The sequence below is a fragment of the Anomaloglossus baeobatrachus genome, chromosome 3 (assembly GCF_048569485.1).
Source record: "Anomaloglossus baeobatrachus isolate aAnoBae1 chromosome 3, aAnoBae1.hap1, whole genome shotgun sequence".
Classification (NCBI taxonomy): Eukaryota; Metazoa; Chordata; class Amphibia; order Anura; family Aromobatidae; genus Anomaloglossus; species Anomaloglossus baeobatrachus.
In genome coordinates, this window is record NC_134355.1 from 618,802,887 (window position 1) to 618,827,174 (window position 24,288).

A 24,288-nucleotide genomic window follows, 5' to 3' on the forward strand; every position below is an offset into this window, starting at 1 on the left:
GATGTCAGCTTCAGGACATTAAAGTGACTTAAAATTTAAAGAAGAGATCTGACTGCTTGATATGACAACACTGACTATTTGAGGCTTAGTTTACCTGTGTTGTGGCTTTTATTATTAATTGTAGTGTACTAGTACTAAAGTTCACTTTTAACAAGTTCTCAAAAAATTCAAGGGAACCTGTCACTAGATTTGGTGTCTATAAGCTGCAGCCACCACCACCGGGCTCTTTTATATACAGTATTCTAACATGCTGTATATAAGAGCCCAGGCTGCTGTGTGTGTAGAACATAAAAATCACTTTATAAAACTCACCTAAGGGGCGGTGGGGTGCAGACTGGTTGAATGGGTGTCTCCGCTCTCCGGGTCCAGCGCATCCTCTTTCGGCCATCTTTGTCCTCCTTCTGAAGCATGGGTGCATGACGTGTACTAAATCAACCAAACTAGCCAGCATTGAGGTCCTGCGCAGGCGCACTACAATACTTTGATCTGCCCTGCTCCTCCCCCCTTCTCCTCCCTGGCTATATACGCGCAGAGAGCTGACCGACTCAATCATTGACTTTTTTCATAATACTCGTTGACTCAAGCCCGTCCAACCATCTGACCTGTGCGAATCGATTGAGTAGTCAAGCATTTTAGTGCTCGCTCATCACTACTCATAATCCTTCCTAATCATGTCATTAAAATATCTTAGATTGGCAGCCATTTAAAGGGCTGTATTGGTCCATGTAAAAAGGGCAATATGGGTCCCTTCCAGAGAATAATGGCGAAACAGGATTGCCAACTGTCCAGAAATTCCAGGACAATCTGTAAAAATTAGGTCTTTTTTTTTTTTTGTCCATAAATTGTTTTTTTTGTTTTTGTGTTTTTTTTTTTTTGTTTTAAAGCCTGTGATTTTTTTTTGTCTTTGAAGCTATAGCAACTTATACATATTATTTTGCCTGTAATTATCATCATTTTACAGTTTATAGTGAATGCAGCGGATTCCTTCGTATCAGTATTATGGCCCGTAGACACGGATCACTTATAATCCTATTTATTATGGTTTTCTCATGTGTCTGTAACTTATATTATCTGTCCGTGATTTTTCGATAAATTGCCCAGAAAAAAATAAAAAGTTACGTTGGCAACGCTGGGACTTCGGGCATCGACCCTTACCACGATAATACACTTGGGGGAAGGCGGAGGGGATCATTAACTCTTCCCCTGACTGCCACCAGGACGACCAGTGACTGATGATTCCTCCCACACCACCAAACTGGGCCTGAACACTGAAAATGGCCATACAGGTGACGAGCAGACGATGGCCGCTGTGTGACTGTGCTCGGGACGGCTGTTGTGTGCAGCGTCCCATTGATGGATTACACACGGCCAAATATGTCTAACATCACATACATAGAATCCCCTGTGTGGAAATGAAGCAGATCTGACCACTGCATTATATTTAGGCGTTCCTTGCAATGACCTCCACCTGTGTACTGTATACTGAGGCCCCAAAATGGAGTGTCTCTCCCTGCTGTCCTACATGTGGTTGGTGTAGTGATCTGTGTCCCCCCCCCCCCCCCCCCCCCCCCAATACAGCAGCCCAATTAACCAGCCCCATTGATTGTTCTGCCTGCTCTTCTGACATTCTTGGCGGTTGCGCTGAGACTCTTGAATTCCTGCTAACTTCTTTTCTTTCCTCACACACCCTCTTTAATGCCTCGGGGAAGGAAAAACTGATCATTGACTTCTGTTTTACTCAAAGAATGAACATACCATAATCTGTTCTTTAGGTAACTTGGGTTACATTCACACATTGAGTATTTGGTGAGGGTTTTTTTTTTTTGTTTTGTTTCACTATTTGTAGCCAAAACCAGGAGTGGGTAAAAAACCCCCCGCAGAAGTGGTGACGTGTTTATATTATACTTTTCCTCTGATTGTCCCACTCCTGGTTTTGGCTACAAACACTGAGGTAAAAAACTCACCATAAGTGCTTGTGGCCTTATTAGAACAGTACCTGTGAAGCAGAGGGGCATTACATTTGTTTTACTCATCAATAGAGTACTACCGTAATAATTTGTTACCCCTCCCCCTTTTAATTGTGTCCTTTTTTTAATTAAGGAAGTTTTTACAACACTGTTTGAGATTATTTATATTTAATCTTTTATTCATTGACAAGCAAACATTGTAGAAAATAGCGCTGAATTGAAACCTGCAAGTCTCTGTGGAAGGGGACAGTAGCGGAGGAGCGGGGCGGCCTCTTCTTTTTTTTTTTTTTTTTTTTTTTTTTTTTTTTTTCCCCCTGTATAGCAAACTCATAACCAAACATTTATCCATCGCTCCTATTATTGAAATGCCACGCTATTTCCTCCCTGGCAGAATTTGCAGGCATGGAGATGCCCAATGTAGGTGAAGAAGGTACGTAACACTCCATTCACAAAATCAGGAAAATATCCTCCCAAAAATAATGAACATCTGGAGGGTTTTATAATCACACTTACTCATTACACAAATTGGCTCCATTAAATTACAATGAGGCTCATGTGCGTGTGCAGCCTCAGGCAGAGATCAAAGTTTCAGCTGCAGATTTTTTTTTCTAATTCTCTTTTAGGAAAAGTGAAGGGAAACTATATTCAAGATGTTGTTGAATAGAATTCTTAAGTTACATGAGAAGACAAGGACCGCTTCATCCCTCACAAGTGACTTTGACTTTGATGCCTCCAAATCCTGGGCAGCATGAATAGGATACAAATACTGTAATGTTTCACACTGAAACTAAACAGTGTAGTTAAGGCTATGTTCACATTTCCGTTGTTTTGCATCAGTTAACGCTTGTGACTGATGCGTTGTTCAACGGGTGACAAGAAATGGAATTTCTTGTCATGAGAAAGTGGATTCCGTTGAGAGAGAGAATGGTCAACTGATCGCTCTGAAAAGCCTGCTACCGGGAGATCAGCTGATCGCTCTCAAAAGCCGATCATTTCAGTTTAAAACCTGCGTGGGGGGGGGGGGGGGGGGCGTCTGATTTTACCTGATTTCAGACGTTTTGCTGGACATGCTGAGCATGCTCAGTAAAACATGACTAATTCCTGCACTGGAATCCGTTGCGTGACGCAGGATAACTGAATCCTGCACCATAGACTTACATTATGCCTTCTGACGGATTCCAATGGAATCCTGCGGGGTGCGTTTTTTGCCGCAACAAAAAATGTAGCATGCTGCGTCCTTCCCGCCCGACGGTCAGTCAGTAAATGACTGATGCGCCGCGTGTCGGATGCAACGCAGGGTCATCAATCGCAATCCGCCGCTCATACAAGTCTATGGGAAACAACGGAATCCGCCAAACTGATTGCGTTGTTTATCAGAGCGGCAGATTGTGACAGATCCTAAACAACGGAAATGTGAACATAGCCTAAGAAAATGAGCTACAAAACAGGTCAGGGGACAAGAATGACGAGACAGAGGCATGTCCTCCTGGCATCTCCCTGCTCTGCTTATCAGACTGGCAGGTCTCTACCTATACGCACATAGGGAGAGACCTGTCAATCATGCATGCCTGTCATTTCATCCCGGCCCCTGTTTTAAAGTGGACCTGACACCAGATCAGGTGTACAGATTTTAGTTTTTTGCAAATCCACAATACAGTTCCAGGGATATTTTTTTTTTTTATATAGTGCAGATTTTTCTGTTCTTTCCAAAGGGATGTGGCTCACAGGGTAAAAAAAAAAAAAAATATGCAAAAGAGCCCAAAGTGAATTGCAAGCCATCACCCTCTTGTAAAGACCAGAAAAATTTGCAGAACCGTATTGCGAATTTAGGAAAAAAAACAAAAACCGGAATATTGATGGTAGTATTGGCCATAAAATAAGAGCAAAAATTGTGTTTCGACGTTGTCACGGGTCCGCCAGTAATCGTTTGGCAAAAAAAAGCTTTGTAGACAACTTTTTTGTTGTCCATTTAAAAAAAAAAAAAAATCTGTTGGATTTAATTTTCAACATTAAAGTCTTTGGAAAATGTATCCGTTAAAGGGAACCTGTCACCACTTTTTTGGCGTATAAGCTGCGACCACCACCTTATATACAGCATTCTTATATGCTGTATACAAGAACCCAGGCCGCTGTGAGAGCATAAAAAACACTTTATAATACTTACTAACGGTCGCACGGTGGGCCTTATGGGCATCTCCGGTGCCGGCGCCACTTCTTTCGGCCATCTCCGTCCTCTTTCTGAAGCCTGGGTGCATGATGCAGCTACGTCATACACCCTCGCCGATCCTACGCACGCACGCACGCACGCACGCACGCACGCACGCACACACGCACACACACACACACGCACACACACACACACATACACATACACATACACATACACACACACACACATTTTTTTTCAGGCGGGTTTCAGATCGGATCCGCCTGCAATAGATGTTGTGTGTACAAACCCTGAGAATTGCGGCTGCACACTGACACTGAACAGGGCACACCTGCAAATGGTGTGTGGTGATGCTAGCAGAGTTTTTACATGACAAGCACATGGCAGCCTTGTGCGCATTCTCTACACGTTTATTATCCTGCTAGTCTAAATCCACCTTCTCTCCATCTGCTCATGAACATAGTCACAATTTTCCTTCCCAAATATTTACCCAACATCAATGATAAACGGTAGGGATAAACGATAATGTTTCATAATGTTTGGATTTGGTCCATATAAATCGGATCATGTTCCTTCATGGCATATTTTATTATTTACTTCGAATATTTGCTATGAACTGTGACTGCCCTCATACTGTACTTTCCTCACATAGAAATCTCCAGTTAAGTCTCCAGCCAGCCTCAGGGCAGGGCTTACAAACTCGCCCTTAAATGGCTTGTAAGCACTACACATGTTCAGCCACTACTGCTAAACAGCAGCAGTGGCCGGTCCCCTTAGCAACAAGTTCTATACAATAAAATAAAACATTTGGAGAGAACAAGGCAAACTTTTAATAAGTAAATTACAGAGTTGCATGTTTTTGCAGTTTCTTAATGAATTTACCCATCCTAGAAGATGGGATTTACCCTTAAATCAGTGAGTACTTCAATCAAACAACTTTTTTGCAGCTTTGTGGTAGTGTAACTGTGATTTCCATTAAAGCAGTGATGTGGGTGTTTTTTTTTTGTTTTTTTTTTAAGGGAATCTGTCAGCAGGTTTTTGCTATGTAATCTGAAGACCGCATACTGCGTTAACCCAGATATTTCAGCAATGCCTCTGTTATCAGTGCTGTTGTTTACCTGCAGTGTTTGTTTTGGCTTCAGGAGATTATACTTGCCAGACTAGGTTAGCTAGCGTTCAGCTAGTTAACCACGTATGTGATATAGCAGCTCATTGTCTACAGATATTGTACATAGAGAGCCTGGTGTAAGCAGGGAAAGCTTTCTCATCTCTAAAAACTGTGTCAGAACCACTGCAGCCAATCTAAGTGATACATCTTTGGATTCAGGGTCTCTTTTCCTACATCATGCTGCTCTCAGATGAGGTAACCAAAACCTGCTGACAGATTCCAATTAAAACAAGCTATAGCCGGAGGACGTGAAGTTTTCCAAAACCACAACATCCCTTTTAATTTTATAGTAAAATTTCCTTTAATACAAGTACGGTGTAATGCAATAACTGATTGTTGGCGCCGGTCTCGCAATATATGTGCCAATGTGCAGCAGTAAGTGAACCTAACAGACCACTGTGTGGATCAGCTTGTGTCTGTCAGTCTGTCTCTCGCCTGCTCTGACAGTTGTAGATATACAGGTTTCACACCGCGGTATTGTTGTACTGTATTTCCGTGGTGCGGTGACATGTCGGAATTTCTTTAAAATATGGGGTGTAACAATTCTGAGGAATTCCAGGCATTTTCAAGTGTTTTGAGCTCTGAGACCTGTTCTTGCTGGCTCTCCAGCTTCCTCGTGTCTTTGGTGTCTGCCATGATAAAAATCAAGTTTTCTGTACTTGAAACGGTGAACAACCTCAAGTGCCTCCGTTTTTCAGAATTTTGGTAACCGGACACGTAGAACTTTGATTGCTCCTATTTAAATAAAAAAATAAATATGTATATGTGTGTATGTGTGTATATATAATAAATGTATGTATGTGTGTGTGTGTGTGTGTGTGTGTGTGTGTGCATATATATAGAATATATGTATGTATGTATGTATGTATGTATGTGTGTGTGTGTGTGTGTGTGTGTGTGTGTGTGTGTATATATACTGTGTATGTATATATGCATATTTATTTCTTAATTTCGATATATTAATTTTTTAATTTATATACCGTGTGTGTGTATGTATACTTATGAGTATGTATGTATGTATATATATATATGTATGTATATATATATATGTATATATATATATGTATGTGTATATATATATATATATATATATGTATATATATATATATGTATATATATATATATATATATATATATATATATATATATATATATATATATATGTATATATATATATGTATATATATATATATATATATGTGTGTGTATATATATATTATATATATGTGTGTGTATATATATATTATATATATTTATTTTATTTATATTTATAACATTTTTTTATTTTTTGTTTTTAACCTGATTCTGGTCCTTATTCTTGTTCACAGGGAGCGTCATTTTAGTAATTTCCTTGTTCTGTGTGTGCACTAAAACAACTTTTGCATTTTTGTTTTCTTCAGTCCACCTGTTTGAGGTTTAAAGGGCACCTGTCAGGTGCAATATGCACCCAGAACCACGAGCAGTTCTGCCCAACCGTACCTGTATCTAGTAGCCTACATAGACATCTTTAGAAAAAGTATTTCTAAAGATCTTTTATCATATGCTAATGAGGCCAGGGACTAGTCACAAGGGCGTTAGTTCCCTTGGCTAGTCTGCTCCCTTTGCATAAAAGCATGTCCCTGTGGGTGTGCTAACATGCTAATGAATGCACAGCGTCAGAGGATGGTCGGGCTCACCTCTGCTGCCACCACTGGCTTTCGGCTCAGTGCGTACAATCAGAACGTCCCCGGACTTCTGGTCATGCGCACTACACCAGTTTGAAACCATGACGCGTGCTCCCGGCTTCATAGTGTGCATGACTGGGAGTCTGGGACTTCTGGTCATGCCGAAATCCAGCAACTGTTTCGGTGGCAGCAGAGAGGTGAGATCGACCATACCTGTGACACTCCACATTCATTAGCATGTTAGCACGCCCACAGGGGTGTGTTTACATGCTAAGGGGGCCAACTAGCCAGGGGAAGTATGCCCATGCGACTAGTCCCTGGCCTCATTAGCATATGATAAAGGATATTTAGAAATACTTTTCCTAAAGATCCCTTTATCTATGCTAGTGTATACAGGGATTAGAAATATGGACCCAGAATTGCTCGTGGTTCTTCTGGGTGCATATTGCAACTGAAAGGTTCCCTTTAAATAATAATGTACATGAAATGGCTCGTGACCTACAAACTTTCGGTGACTGCTCTCTACACAACCATAAATATGCCCACAGATGACTTGCCATTAGACCCCCCATTTTAGCCACTTTTCTACCAGCAAAACAGAAGCTAATATTGTCCTGTACCAGTAAGTTTTCATCCATAAACCCTGCCACCGCTGTTCCCAGGTTGCATTTGGTGTTTTATCTCGATCCCGTTCACTTCTTCAGTAAAGCTAATCTGCAGTAGCCGAATATAAAGCCTCCGATTAGCGATGGTGCGACATTCAGAAAAAAGAATACATCTGAAATGGTAAAGGAATAAGTCCTATGGAAAGCGATGATGAGTAAATAAGTCCTGAGTGCCACTTCGGGCTTATTCATTGTCAGTCGTAATCCGGTGCCAGGTAAAGTGGTGGTGATTGGCAGCTGACATTCCCGGTAGACCGGCTGATGCGATGTCCCCTGACACCACAGAATACATTGTGCTCACACAACGGAAGATAATTGGCTTTCTTCCTAAGAATTCTATTTCTGCTGTATTTTTCATAACTTTTGTATCGGCTGCCAAATGTCACAGGTGGAATATATAGCACTGCCGGTCTTCACGTGGAAAAAGTGGACATTTTTGGGAAATAAAGAAAATCCTTTTCAATCAAATGCTTTATTCTACTCGGTCTAGGCAAAAGAAGTCCGACACAAAAATGTGATGCACGTGATATTTCCACATGGATGTGGGTGTATACTGCCGTGTGACTCCAGCACAGGCATGACCGTCCCCCATAGTGTATACCTTAGTTTAGATACCAGATGAGGCCCCAACAACTTTTAAGAAATGCCACAGAGGGCAAACACTAAAGCATTTTATAAATGTAACCCTTTGTATGTCTGATAGGCAGTGCTTTCCCTGGATGTAATGTGGCACTAATGGCGGACAATTGGGCCATACCTCTATCTCTTTGGCGTAGCACATCATATTACTTAAAGGGCTTGTCTGGGACTACCGTATTTTATTTTTTCACTATGGACCTAAGAACGTGTCTTCAGCACAGAGCGATCACAGGCTACTCTTGCTGGTGATTCTGTGGTTTCTGATGAAGTCATGATGGCAGAGCAGCTCTTTCTCTTCCTCTCTGCTCTGTTGACAGTGTGTGACTACCAACATGCTGATTGACAGCTGGATCCCTACTGCCTAACTGCAGGGAACCGGCTGTCTATTCTGAGAGAGCAGCGCGGAAGACAAACAGCTTCTCTCTTGTAGGAGCAGTTTGTGACCGCTCTTAGGTGGCACTAGGTGGAACAGGCAGGTACCATATTATTTGTTTTATAAGACGCACTCCAAATATAGCGATCAAAAAGGTAAAGTAAAAAAGGTCCATCTTATACTCTGGTGGTGTCTTGCTGTAGGGGGGTGACAGCAGTGGTGTTGCGGGGGTTCACAGGAAGCAGGGGGATTGCTGGAATAGGGCCGTGCTGCACGGCCGATAGAGCATCTTCTATGTTCACACTAGAAAAATGATTTTTCTTAAGAAATTTCTTAAGAGTGAAGGATTAGTGCACCTGCGTTAAAAAATGCACCAGAAACGCACCTGCGTTTTTACCGCTGGTTGCTGCCTGCGTTATTGTGCCAATTATCTATGGCAAATAACGCAGTTAGCGGCAGAAAAGAAGTCACATGCTCATTCATTTTCTTAAGAAAAAAACGCAGTGTGCGCACAGCTAATTTTTTTTGCCATAGGTTTTGCTGGGGAATGTCTGCAGAAAGGTTACAAGAATTTCTCAAGAAATTTCTGCAGCAAAAACGGACCAAAAACGCAGGTAAAAAACGCAGTGTGTGAACATAGCCTAAAGCTGCTTTCACACATCCGGTTTTTGCAGTGCGGCTCAATCCGGCTCAAAAACCCATGCAATGGATGCGGCGAAAAAAACGGATCCGTTGCATAAGTTTTTCCATGCGGCCCGTCCGTTTTGTGACGGATGCGGCTTGATACTGAGGATGCTTAAGCAAGCATTGTTGACCTTAGGGAGATCAACATATCCACTGCGGAGACACCATCACGTGTTTCTCAACGCAGTAATTCTAGAGCAATGCCCCCTGGGAAGTATGCAAATAAGAAAGCCGCGGAGACACCATCACGTGTTTCTCAACGCTGCCAGGAAACTAGCCAGGTCTTTCACCGGGAAGGAACAACCACGGGAAGGGCAGTCTCCAGTCAAGGAGACAACCTATTCCAAACATGGTATCCATCCACAATGCCTAGTAAAAGACTACTTAAGCAAGCATTGTTGACCTTAGGAAGATCAACATATCCACTGCGGAGACACCATCACGTGTTTCTCAACGCAGTGATTGCTCTAGAATCACTGCATTGAGAAACACGTGATGGTGTCTCCGCAGTGGATATGTTGATCTCCCTAAGGTCAACAATGCTTGCTTAAGTAGTCTTTTACTAGGCATTGCCCCCACTAGCCAGATTCCTACTCCACACTGATGAGGGGCAAATACCCCGAAACGGCTGTCTGTGGATGGATACCATGTTTGGTATAGGTGGTCTCCTTGACTGGAGACTGCCCTTCCCGTGGTTCTTCCTTCCCGGTGAAAGACCTGGCTAGTTTCCTGGCAGCGTTGAGAAACACGTGATGATACTGAGGATGCGCAGTTCAAAAAACCGCATCCGGCGGCTGGATGCGTTTTCTGCCGCAGGGCGCCGCATCCGGCGTCCATAGGCTTGCATTGTAAATCGCGATGCGTTTTTTTTGCCGCACAAAAAAAGTGCCAGACAACGTTCCATCCGGCCGCCGCATGGGCTAAATATGCCGCATCCAAAAAAAACAGGACGCAACGCAAGGCCATGCGGTACAATACGGCGCTAATGCAAGTCTATGCGGAAAAAGCGCAACCGGCGGCAAAAATAAAACTGTTGCGTTTTTTTTTCTGCAAAGCGCCGTATTGTGCTGCTCAGCAAAAACCGGATTTGTGAAAGCAGCCTTACCCACTGCAGGAAGCACAGCCTCGCACCACCGACAGAGCAAGTCAGCCGCTGCAGCTAGTACAGCCCTACACCGCCAACACAACATCTCACCCCCCCACGCAGCCAGCACAGCCCTGCTCCATACAGCACCCACCGAAGTCAGCATAGCGCCTATTCTTCATCTCCTGGATTTTAAGACGCACCCTTCATTTTCCTCCCAAATTTTTGTGAGGCAAACTGCGTCTTATAATCCGAAAAATTAGTTCTTAAGCCTGTAGTAATAAAATAAAACGGATAACCCATTTTGTTTGAGTATGGGCTAATATAGTGTCCCCTGATATGATTCAGATCATGTACAGACATGATAAAGATCCTGAACACTGCTGTGTGCGGAAGTCCAAACCTATGCCCAATGAAATTTTTTATCCCCCCCCTGACACAGTATATAATATGGCACTATTGATATATCTTCAGAAATTCACACCTGAAACACAAATGGATGTAGAATATGAAATATTTATACATTTATATTGTAGATTCAAAAAGTGCAGATGTGAATGAGGCCTGATTGATGCCTCCTGGTAGATGTTGCTCCTGCATCAATGTGGTCAGGTTGAGAATGCTGCTTCTGAAGTTCATTAACGCTTCCAGATTTTCTTCAAAGTCACAATAAAACAAATAAATGAGTCCATAAAAAAAGCCAAATTACAGGCAGGGACTGACAGCGGGACCTGTTTTGCGTTTAGTCGTTGTATTTGTTCCGTGCCTGACACTGATTTTAGGAGACCTGTCTGCAGCGTGGTCAGCCTGGAGCCAGACATCTCTCCACCGGCTGATCTCCAGGTGACCTCCAGCCTTGCTCCTTGGTGACAACCTGCATCCTGTGTCAGTCTTTGTACGCTACACTAATATATTTGGAAAATGTACTAGAAAATATGTTCTTAAGTTCTATATAAAATGTAGTCACAAACTGGATTTTTCAAAGGGTGAATAAATGGAGAGAATAAATGGTTTGTCGTCAGTATTAGATGTTTCATGACAGCCTGTGTCTACAGACAAACACAGAGCACAGGCTGCCAAAAGCGGTGACTGTCTTCTGCTGACAGTCACTTACCTTACACATTTTGTAAAGAAAATAGAAGGATTTGTGAAATGTCCAAATATATGTGCAGTATTGTAACCTATGCAGGGACGGACATATCATTGGTGCAACCTGTGCAGCCGCAGAGGTGCCTAAGGCTACTTTCACACTTGCGTTCAGCGCATTCCGTCACTATGGAGAATAGCGCAGTCTGTTAACGCACTGCGCTATTCTTCATAGACTTATATGGACGACGCACTGTAACGCAAGTGTCTGCGTTGCATCCGCTGGACGACGCAGCGTCGTTATTTTGACGCTGCGTCGGGCGGATGGAACGCTGCATGTAACGTTTTTCTGCGCTTGGCGGAGTGTCAGAAAAACGCAACCTGAAGGAATCCGTTTGGCGTCCGTTTTTATAATGGACGCCTATGGTGGCGGATTCCGTTAGAATGCGTCATTTGACGGATTCCGTTAACACATCCATCTTTACACAACTGCGCATGCCCAGATGTGTAAAGTCAAGGAAAAAAACCTATAACGGATTGTGTTATTTTGTACGATCCGTAGCATCCGTTGTGCCACTATATGCAACGCATCCGTTGCATCCGTCACACAACGCAATGCTACGGATCCCGTCCAACGCAAGTGTGAAACTAGCCTTAAAGGTAAGAGGCAATTTCTCCCTCCACAGCAGGTGGAATTGTGCATTTTGATTGGTTATTGGACTGAAAGGCCCCTTTTACGCTTTGTTTTTTGTTTAGTTTTTGTGTTTTTTTTGCCCAGGGACCCTTTTCTATCTGTGTCAGTCAGTGAAGCTAAGTGCTTATAGTTTAGATTGCCACCTTTGGGGCAGATTAGCCCATGTGCAATCCCAGCTATGACTTTTTCCCCTGAACAGCTCCACTCTTGTCTTTCTTGTTCCAGGAATAGTCGTTCAAATCTTTGGCTGTGCAGAGAGTTCAGAGCTACGTTTTGCGCAGAGGTCTCGCTGCGGCTGGAAATCTCAGAAGCCCTGTGCCGCTGCGGTCTTTCCACATTTCCCTGCACTGCCACTTAATCTAAAACTGCTGTTTCACTTGCACAACCGTGTAGCCGATCATATTGACCCTGCGGTTTTATAGGAAAATCCCGTTTCGCTGCTTGATGAAGTGATCGAGACTGGAAATAATGCAAAGATGGCAGCGGCAAAGGGCTCCTGTGGTTTTAAGCCGAAGCGTCACGTCTGTGTGTGTGTGTGTGTGTCTGAATGTAGCCTTTAAAGGTAGTTTAAGGCCCTGTGCGCACTAGGCATTTTTATCCGCAGATTTACCTGCGGTTTTGCTGCGGAAATTTCTTGAGAAAGGTTTGAAATCTTTCTGCAGACATTTCCCAGCAAAACCTATGGGGAAAAAAAAATAGCTGTGCGCACACTGCGTTTTTTTCTCAAGAAAATTCTTTGTGAAGATTTTCTTGAGAAAATGAGCATGTCACTTCTTTTGCGCAGGTACCTGCGGTATGCCCCCCGGTATTTCACTCCATTCACTGTAATGTAATCGTGAAATACCGGGGGAATACCGCAGGTAGCAAATGATGTGCGGTATACCCCCGGTATAGCCGCGATTTACCTGCGGTAATGTTCATCGCTGCCTGCGGTTTGCAGGAAGTGAGGTCATTATGACAGAAGAGGAAGCGGAGCAGAGTAAACACACACGTCACACTCCCTGGACGCCGCACAGAAGCGCTTCCGTGTGACCTCCAGGTGCCCGTGCAGTCTATGTCCCGCTCCGGCCCCGCAGCTGCCTGCCCTGCAGTGTGTCAGTGTCTGCCCTCAGTATCAGCAGCTAGTCACCCTGCAGCGCAGGCAGACACTGACACACAGCAGTGCGTGCAGCCGCGGGGATGACGGGCGCTGCTGTCAGGAGGTGAGATGAGATAATTACCTGCTGTGACGATCTCCTGCCTCCTGACGGTCACTGCTGTCTATGCCCGTCTCGCGAGCGGCCAGAGACTGTTACTAGCTGTGACGTCACGGGCTCTCGCGATACTGCTGAGAACGCGGCGGGCATAGAAGGCAGTGACAGCGCTGATGGCAGGACTGCAGGAGATCATCACAGCAGGTAATGATCTCATCTATCCTCCTGACAGCAGCGCTTGTCATCCCCTGCAGTGACCTGGGCTGACCTATTGATGTTAACTCAGGTCACTGCACTACTCTCCCAGCCAATGGGGAACCTTCTGTTCTTCACTTACTGGGACAGTGACTATGGTATGGATCGTCGTAGGACCCCCCCACCCTTATTGGATTACGCCGGACCCGGATTTGATTGTTCTTGTCAATAAATTGGTGAAAGAGGGAATGTGGGGAGTGTTTTTTCAAATAAAACTTTTTTTGTTGTCTATTTTTTTATTTCTTACTGACTGGGTTGGTGATGTCAGGTATCTGATAGACGCGTGACATCACTAACCCCAGGGCCTGATGCCAGGTGACATTACACATCTGACATCAAACCCATATATTACCCCGTTTGCCACCCAAACAGGGCAATGGGATGAGTTGGGGCGAAGCGCCAGGATTGGCACATCTAATGGATGCGCCACTTCTGGGGCGGCTGCAGCCTGCTATTTTTAGGCTGGGCATTGAGGTTTTGGGGTACAGAGTTATGACCTCTACATGGCGACTCAGCTGATAACATTAGGTTTTATATGAGATTCAAGTCTGGAGAAAGTGAAGGTCGCTCCATTTAAGGTTCCCCAGTCTCCATCGGCTGCTCACTAATGATGTGACCTCAATAAGCTGGAGCATTGTCATCCATGAAGATGAGATTAGGCCTGTGTTGGTCATGTAGAGGAACAATGACTGGATTAATGATGTTAATCAGTAGTAGGGGGCTGTCCGTGTAGCATTCACACAGTGTAGGGCAGTTCTGTATTGACCCCTACTCACACTGTAATACCGCTGCCACAAAAGACTCGCCTGGTGACAGCAGTGGCTGATACACAGCGCCCTCCTTGATTTCTCCATCATTTTTGGTGGCCATCATTTTTGCTCAGCGTGAATAGACTTCCATCAGTAAACTACACAGGCCCACTGGACCCTCGTCCAGCCTAAATCACAACTGTGCCGGATGGTGTGGTCGAGTATGTTGCAGGTCATCTAGCTCGCCGACCACGCTGATTTAAACAGTTTTGAATGGTCTGATGTGACACTTGGGGGCCTTGCCCTTTTCTTAAATATGCCTGGAGTTGTGCAGCATTCATTATCCGGTTCCACAGGGCATTGTTCACAATGATGCGGTCATAAGTCTAGGATGTGGCAGAAGGACGTTCACTTCTAAGCCTTTAGTGTCTCTCTCTATCTCTTTTGCAACCTGTTTGATGACACTCTAAGCTCAGTGGCCACCTCTGTCTGAGAGCATCCTGCATGAAGCCTCGTAAAAGCAAAGTACTGTTGATCATTTGTTAGGTGTCGTCTTGATCTCATGATGTCACAATGTGAACAGGATGACTAGGAGGACGGTTTAATACCAATTCTAATTGAATCATCTAATTTATTGGGCAAGTCAGGATCAAATACTTATTGTGAATTTTGTTAGAGAACAGCAAGTTGTGTAAAAAGTCCTGAAACATTGAACAGTTGGACATGTGCATCCAAAAGATTAGAGAAGGTCACACAGTTCACCGGAAAAGGTTAGAGGGCATTTTAGGATCATCCTGAAATTTCAACCAAAAAACAAATATAACTAACTTTTTGTGAGTAGTGTATATGCTGTATGTATGTATGTATGTATGTATGTAAAAAATATCGTGTGTGTGTGACATATACCGTATAGCGTTGAGAAAAACCATGCCTAAGGGTGGGGTTTTTCGGGGCCTTCTCATTTGTCCTTAACGTCCTGAATCTTCATATTTTAAAATAAACTATATCTGGACGTGTTTTGGAAAATTCACATATCTACAGATCGCCTTCACAAGACTTCGCTTGACAGAAATCAAGACCGAAAATATGGCCGCCTCCGGCCAGTAGCTGCCATATCTCAGCAGAGATGTACACATTTTATTGTACACTAAAGACGATTTTTACAGGACTGCCCATCAGTCCTGACATGTCTGTTCCAGGAGATACTTGTATTCCCCATGATATAAACAATGCTGGACCATCTAGTCAAAGAATTATGCATTGTGCTATTGCTTTGTAAAATCTCCTGGAAATAGTCAACAAATTTTGTTTTCATCCGTCATGTAAAGTCGGGATATTTTACTTTTTTTATTTTTTTTTTATTTTTTTTAATCCCACCTAAAAATGTGTTTTTGAATTAAGTTTAAATGCTTTTTTTTTTTTTTTCTTCCCTCCACTCTGCCTCATTGACCTAAATACTGAACCCCCCACCAAAAAAAAAATAAATAAATAAATGTTGTACTAATTGACATTCTGCCTCTCCAAAAAAATAAAAATGGTTTGCGGGTCATAAAATATAGCACGTAAGGCCAGTTTCACACATCCTTCTTTTTGCCGGTTTCGCGGATCCGGCGCACTCCCGTACAGTGAATACAGTACAATGACAGCGCAACAAGCGCCAGTCACGTGCTGTCATGTGACCGGCGCATGTGACCCGGAAGTTACAGCGCTTTCATTGTACTGTATTCACTGTACGGGAGCGCGCCGGATCCGCGAAACCGGCAAAAAGAAGGATGTGTGAAACTGGCCTAAGTAAGATGTTAAAAACTCATTTATGTTACTTCTTTTGTAAAATGTAGCGTTTTTTTAAAATGTAGAATTTAAAAAACAAACGCCTCTGCTGATTGGACATTATCTGTCTAAAAGGGTATGCCATTTTTGTCCTTATTTTTCGCCAAAATTGTTCAAATTCATGATGACCTTTTGAAACGGCAGCCCATTTCCAGTGATTTTGAAAAATTGCAGCAAAAATTCCACAACAGAATTGCGTTGTATGAACGTACCCTTGAGGATACGCTACAGACATGGTGACATAATGCCAGCGTTTAGCTAAGGCGGCTTTCACACATCCGGTTTTTGCAGTGCGGGACAATCCGACTCAAAAACCTATGCAACTTATGCGGCGAAAAAAACGAATCCGTTGCATAAGTTTTTCCCATGCGGCCCGTCCGTTTTTTGACGGATGCGGCTTCATACTGAGCGTGCGCAGTTCAAAAAAACGCATCCGGCGGCCGGATGCGGTTTTTGCCGCAGGACGCCACAACCGGCGTCCACAGGCTTGCATTGTAAATTGCGCTGGATACGGCGCGATGTGGTTTTTTTCGCCACAGACAAAAACGTTTACTTGTACGTTTCATCCGGCCGCTGCATCTGCTAAATATGCCACATCTGGCAAAAACCGGACGCAACGCAAGGCCATGCGGCACAATCCGGCGCTAAAGCCATGCGGCACAATCCGGCGCTAATAAAAGTCTATGTGGAAAAACCTCACCCGGCGGCAAAAAAAGCGGATGCAGTTTTCCCGCAAAGTGCCGTATTGTGCCGCACAGGAAAAACCGGATGTGTGAAAGCAGCCTTAGTCCTACGTTTTCAGAAGGAATAACCGAGGAACAGAGCAGCACACATGTGGGCACTTGCATTTTCAGCATATCCTTGGATAGGTGATGGATGCAGGTTTCGGGATGGCCCCTTTGCTCAGCATGCGCAGCTTTGGGACCCATCGTATTATGCTGTATAGCGACTTGGTGATCTACATTGTGGGTTCACAGGTCCGATCCATCGTATGTTTTCTCCTTGTTTCCTCCTATACTGTTTCTGTAAATTTCAACTGAGGAAATGATATTGTGAGCCAAAAAGGGGTTGAAAATGTCGAATATACTATGCTCCATAAGTAATGGGAAATGCCTGCTCTGAATGTACAGCTGTGTAACGCCATTAAACCTTCCTCTTGTGTTCACAGTCATCCTGCATGAAATAAATACTCGGCCTCTGAAGTGTCTTCCGACCACAGAGCTAATTGAAAGTGTCTTATTGATTATCTTTCTGCACTTAGCACAGTTTATGGTCTATAATTATCCTGCTGACCAAAGCATTACTGTATATCGGGCGTCCATTCTGACATATCGACTTCCATGTTTTCTCACAGGCCCTGGATGTTGATCGCACAATTCTCTACAAGATGAAGAAGTCCGTAAAAGCCATTAACACATCTGGGCTGGGTATGTACGCTGCTTGTGCCGACTTCATGTCGTCCTACATGTTGATGGATTTTGCTTTGAGTTTTAGTGCCACGTCTGAAGCTTTTCACACTTGTCGGCAGGTCTCCAAGTAAATCCCAGATGTTTACTGTTATGGCAGGGCGACAAGCTCCGGTCCCATGCTGTTATGAGACCGGAGCATGGGACCCGGAAGCTGCCGCGCTGCTATTCCACTGTATGAAACCGGCGAAAAGCCTCACGATCCGCCGCCGCCACCCTCCATCTGCCACAGTGCCACCGCTCCCCCCGATCTGCTGCCTGGCCCCTCCCCCCTCGTGATCGGTGCCCGCCTCCTCACCTCCGTGATGTGCTGCCAGCCCCCTCCACTCGTAATCGGTGCCCGCCCCCTCACCTCCGTGATGTGCTGCGCGCTCCCTGTCCTACGTTATGTGCTGCCCGTCCCCTCTCCTCCGTTATGTGCTGCGCGCTCCCTCTCCTCCTCCATCTGCCACAGTGCCACCACCCCCCCGATCTGCTGCCCAACCCCTCCCCCTCGTGATGTGCTGCTCGCCCCCCTCCCCTCCGTGATGTGCTGCTCGCCCCCTCCCCTCCGTGATGTGCTGCTCGCCCCCTCCCCTCCGTGATGTGCTGATCGCCCCCTCCCCTCCGTGATGTGCTGCTCGCCCCCCTCCCCTACGTGATGTGCTGCACGCTCCCCCCAGCTCACCCCCGTGGTCGGCTACCCGCCCCCCTCCCCTGTCACCCCCGTGATGTGTGCTCCCTCCCCTGTCACCCCTGTGATGTGTGCTCCCTCCCCTGTCACCCCCGTGATGTGTGCTCCCTCCCCTGTCACCCCCCGTGATGTGTGCTCCCTCCCCTGTCACCCCCGTGATGTGTGCTCCCTCACCTGTCACCCCCGTGATGTGTGCTCCCTCCCCTGTCACCCCCGTGATGTGTGCTCCCTCACCTGTCACCCCCGTGATGTGTGCTCCCTCACCTGTCACCCCCGTGATGTGTGCTCCCTCACCTGTCACCCCCGTGATGTGTGCTCCCTCACCTGTCACCCCCGTGATGTGTGCTCCCTCACCTGTCACCCCCGTGATGTGTGCTCCCTCACCTGTCACCCCCCGTGATGTGTGCTCCCTCACCTGTCACCCCCGTGATGTGTGCTCCCTCACCTGTCACCCCCGTGATGTGTGCTCCCTCACCTGTCACCCCCGTGATGTGTGCTCCCTCACCTGTCACCCCCGTGATGTGTGCTCCCTCACCTGTCACCCCCGTGATGTGTGCTCCCTCACCTGTCACCCCCGTGATGTGTGCTCCCTCACCTGTCACCCCCGTGATGTGTGCTCCCTCACCTGTCACCCCCGTGATGTGTGCTCCCTCACCTGTCACCCCCGTGATGTGTGCTCCCTCACCTGTCACCCCCGTGATGTGTGCTCCCTCACCTGTCACCCCCGTGATGTGTGCTCCCTCACCTGTCACCCCCGTGATGTGTGCTCCCTCACCTGTCACCCCCGTGATGTGTGCTCCCTCACCTGTCACCCCCGTGATGTGTGCTCCCTCACCTGTCACCCCCGTGATGTGTGCTCCCTCACCTGTCACCCCCGTGATGTGTGCTCCCTCACCTGTCACCCCCGTGATGTGTGCTCCCTCACCTGTCACCCCCGTGATGTGTGCTCCCTCACCTGTCACCCCCGTGATGTGTGCTCCCTCACCTGTCACCCCCCGTGATGTGTGCTCCCTCACCTGTCACCCCCGTGATGTGTGCTCCCTCACCTGTCACCCCCGTGATGTGTGCTCCCTCACCTGTCACCCCCGTGATGTGTGCTCCCTCACCTGTCACCCCCGTGATGTGTGCTCCCTCACCTGTCACCCCCGTGATGTGTGCTCCCTCACCTGTCACCCCCGTGATGTGTGCTCCCTCACCTGTCACCCCCCGTGATGTGTGCTCCCCTCACCTGTCACCCCCGTGATGTGTGCTCCCTCACCTGTCACCCCCGTGATGTGTGCTCCCTCACCTGTCACCCCCGTGATGTGTGCCTCCCTCACCTGTCACCCCCGTGATGTGTGCTCCCTCACCTGTCACCCCCGTGATGTGTGCTCCCTCACCTGTCACCCCCGTGATGTGTGCTCCCTCACCTGTCACCCCCGTGATGTGTGCTCCCTCACCTGTCACCCCCGTGATGTGTGCTCCCTCACCTGTCACCCCCGTGATGTGTGCTCCCTCACCTGTCACCCCCCGTGATGTGTGCTCCCTCACCTGTCACCCCCGTGATGTGTGCTCCCTCACCTGTCACCCCCGTGATGTGTGCTCCCTCACCTGTCACCCCCCGTGATGTGTGCTCCCTCACCTGTCACCCCCGTGATGTGTGCTCCCTCACCTGTCACCCCCGTGATGTGTGCTCCCTCACCTGTCACCCCCGTGATGTGTGCTCCCTCACCTGTCACCCCCGTGATGTGTGCTCCCTCACCTGTCACCCCCGTGATGTGTGCTCCCTCACCTGTCACCCCCGTGATGTGTGCTCCCTCACCTGTCACCCCCCGTGATGTGTGCTCCCTCACCTGTCACCCCCGTGATGTGTGCTCCCTCACCTGTCACCCCCGTGATGTGTGCTCCCTCACCTGTCACCCCCGTGATGTGTGCTCCCTCACCTGTCACCCCCGTGATGTGTGCTCCCTCACCTGTCACCCCCGTGATGTGTGCTCCCTCACCTGTCACCCCCGTGATGTGTGCTCCCTCACCTGTCACCCCCGTGATGTGTGCTCCCTCACCTGTCACCCCCCGTGATGTGTGCTCCCTCACCTGTCACCCCCCGTGATGTGTGCTCCCTCACCTGTCACCCCGTGATGTGTGCTCCCTCACCTGTCACCCCCGTGATGTGTGCTCCCTCACCTGTCACCCCCGTGATGTGTGCTCCCTCACCTGTCACCCCCCGTGATGTGTGCTCCCTCACCTGTCACCCCCGTGATGTGTGCTCCCTCACCTGTCACCCCCGTGATGTGTGCTCCCTCACCTGTCACCCCCGTGATGTGTGCTCCCTCACCTGTCACCCCCGTGATGTGTGCTCCCTCACCTGTCACCCCCGTGATGTGTGCTCCCTCACCTGTCACCCCCCGTGATGTGTGCTCCCTCACCTGTCACCCCCGTGATGTGTGCTCCCTCACCTGTCACCCCCGTGATGTGTGCTCCCTCACCTGTCACCCCCGTGATGTGTGCTCCCTCACCTGTCACCCCCGTGATGTGTGCTCCCTCACCTGTCACCCCCGTGATGTGTGCTCCCTCACCTGTCACCCCCCGTGATGTGTGCTCCCTCACCTGTCACCCCCGTGATGTGTGCTCCCTCACCTGTCACCCCCGTGATGTGTGCTCCCTCACCTGTCACCCCCGTGATGTGTGCTCCCTCACCTGTCACCCCCCGTGATGTGTGCTCCCTCACCTGTCACCCCCGTGATGTGTGCTCCCTCACCTGTCACCCCCGTGATGTGTGCTCCCTCACCTGTCACCCCCGTGATGTGTGCTCCCTCACCTGTCACCCCCCCGTGATGTGTGCTCCCTCACCTGTCACCCCCGTGATGTGTGCTCCCTCACCTGTCACCCCCGTGATGTGTGCTCCCTCACCTGTCACCCCCGTGATGTGTGCTCCCTCACCTGTCACCCCCCGTGATGTGTGCTCCCTCACCTGTCACCCCCGTGATGTGTGCTCCCTCACCTGTCACCCCCGTGATGTGTGCTCCCTCACCTGTCACCCCCCGTGATGTGTGCTCCCTCACCTGTCACCCCCCGTGATGTGTGCTCCCTCACCTGTCACCCCCGTGATGTGTGCTCCCTCACCTGTCACCCCCGTGATGTGTGCTCCCTCACCTGTCACCCCCCGTGATGTGTGCTCCCTCACCTGTCACCCCCGTGATGTGTGCTCCCTCACCTGTCACCCCCGTGATGTGTGCTCCCTCACCTGTCACCCCCGTGATGTGTGCTCCCTCACCTGTCACCCCCGTGATGTGTGCTCCCTCACCTGTCACCCCCGTGATGTGTGCTCCCTCACCTGTCACCCCCGTGATGTGTGCTCCCTCACCTGTCACCCCCGTGATGTGTGCTCCCTCACCTGTCACCCCCGTGATGTGTGCTCCCTCACCTGTCACCCCCCGTGATGTGTGCTCCCTCACCTGTGTCACCCCCGTGATGTGTGCTCCCTCACCTGTCACCCCCGTGATGTGTGCTCCCTCACCTGTCACCCCCGTGATGTGTGCTCCCTCACCTGTCACCCCCGTGATGTGTGCTCCCTCACCTGTCACCCCCGTGATGTGTGCTCCCTCACCTGTCACCCCCGTGATGTGTGCTCCCTCACCTGTCACCCCCGTGATGTGTGCTCCCTCACCTGTCACCCCCGTGATGTGTGCTCCCTCACCTGTCACCCCCGTGATGTGTGCTCCCTCACCTGTCACCCCCGTGATGTGTGCTCCCTCACCTGTCACCCCCGTGATGTGTGCTCCCTCACCTGTCACCCCCGTGATGTGTGCTCCCTCACCTGTCACCCCCGTGATGTGTGCTCCCTCACCTGTCACCCCCGTGATGTGTGCTCCCTCACCTGTCACCCCCGTGATGTGTGCTCCCTCACCTGTCACCCCCGTGATGTGTGCTCCCTCACCTGTCACCCCCGTGATGTGTGCTCCCTCACCTGTCACCCCCCGTGATGTGTGCTCCCTCACCTGTCACCCCCGTGATGTGTGCTCCCTCACCTGTCACCCCCGTGATGTGTGCTCCCTCACCTGTCACCCCCGTGATGTGTGCTCCCTCACCTGTCACCCCCGTGATGTGTGCTCCCTCACCTGTCACCCCCCGTGATGTGTGCTCCCTCACCTGTCACCCCCGTGATGTGTGCTCCCTCACCTGTCACCCCCGTGATGTGTGCTCCCTCACCTGTCACCCCCGTGATGTGTGCTCCCTCACCTGTCACCCCCCGTGATGTGTGCTCCCTCACCTGTCACCCCCGTGATGTGTGCTCCCTCACCTGTCACCCCCGTGATGTGTGCTCCCTCACCTGTCACCCCCCGTGATGTGTGCTCCCTCACCTGTCACCCCCGTGATGTGTGCTCCCTCACCTGTCACCCCCGTGATGTGTGCTCCCTCACCTGTCACCCCCGTGATGTGTGCTCCCTCACCTGTCACCCCCGTGATGTGTGCTCCCTCACCTGTCACCCCCCGTGATGTGTGCTCCCTCACCTGTCACCCCCGTGATGTGTGCTCCCTCACCTGTCACCCCCGTGATGTGTGCTCCCTCACCTGTCACCCCCGTGATGTGTGCTCCCTCACCTGTCACCCCCGTGATGTGTGCTCCCTCACCTGTCACCCCCGTGATGTGTGCTCCCTCACCTGTCACCCCCCGTGATGTGTGCTCCCTCACCTGTCACCCCCGTGATGTGTGCTCCCTCACCTGTCACCCCCGTGATGTGTGCTCCCTCACCTGTCACCCCCGTGATGTGTGCTCCCTCACCTGTCACCCCCGTGATGTGTGCTCCCTCACCTGTCACCCTCCGTGATGTGTGCTCCCTCACCTGTCACCCCCGTGATGTGTGCTCCCTCACCTGTCACCCCGTGATGTGTGCTCCCTCACCTGTCACCCCCGTGATGTGTGCTCCCTCACCTGTCACCTCCCGTGATGTGTGCTCCCTCACCTGTCACCCCCCGTGATGTGTGCTCCCTCACCTGTCACCCCCGTGATGTGTGCTCCCTCACCTGTCACCCCCGTGATGTGTGCTCCCTCACCTGTCACCCCCGTGATGTGCGCTCCCTCACCTGTCACCCCCGTGATCTGCGCTCCCTCACCTGTCACCCCCGTGATCTGCGCTGCGCTCCCTCTCCTACCTCTCACCCTCCCCGATCTGCTGCCTCCTTCTTCAGCTGTGATCCTGCTGCCTAGATCCATCCTGTAGGGTAACTATCCCCAATCTCACCTCCCACTCCCCTTCCCTCCCATCCCTCCTTCCCCCCCCCATCCTCTGCCGGTCCTGCATCCACTGCGCCCTCTCCCATCCGCCCCCACCCTATCCCAGCCGCCGCCGTCTCACATTCACAGATGCTCCCTTTATATGCCCAATCTGCCGCTGTTCTGATCCATCCTGTAAGTATTGTTCGTGGCTCTTTTCTAACTATCCCCAATCACATCTCCCACTCCCTCTCCCCCCCCCTCCTCCCCCACCTGCCTGCTGCCAAGTGCTGATCAGCTACGTGATTGGCTGATCAGGTACGTAATTGTTGCTCTAGTTTTTGCTTTTTTTTGTGCACCCCAAATAAAAAAACCCAAAACATGTACAATTAGGTACCTGATCAGCAATCGTCCTGCAGTCGCACTCGACTTTGGACAGGACTTCTTTTTTCCATCCCACCTAGTTCCCCCCCCCCCCCTTTTTTGCAGAACATTTGTGCGTGCACCCTATTTTTTTTTCTATGCCATGGGGGCCTAGTTTCCAAAATGGGTTCACATGTGTGGGAGCTCCACTGTTTCGGCACCTCAGGGGGTCTCCAAACACAACATGGAATACGCTAATTATCCCAGACAATTTTGCGTTTGAAAAGTCAAATGACGCTCCTTGCATTCTGAGCCCTGCTGTGCACCCAAACATTTGATTTCCACCACATATGAGGTGTCTGTGTACTCAGGAG

The 24,288-nt window shown here is 48.7% G+C and overlaps 1 protein-coding gene across 1 annotated transcript in view; it reads left to right on the forward strand.

The window, feature by feature from the left end:
• Window positions 1-24,288, forward strand: part of ASAP2 (ArfGAP with SH3 domain, ankyrin repeat and PH domain 2) — a 297,496-nt gene that overhangs the window by 72,994 nt on the left and 200,214 nt on the right. The window contains exon 2 of the mRNA XM_075341565.1: window positions 17,573-17,645. Coding sequence (XP_075197680.1) covers window positions 17,573-17,645 — 73 coding nt within the window. The remainder of the gene's footprint in view (window positions 1-17,572; window positions 17,646-24,288) is intronic.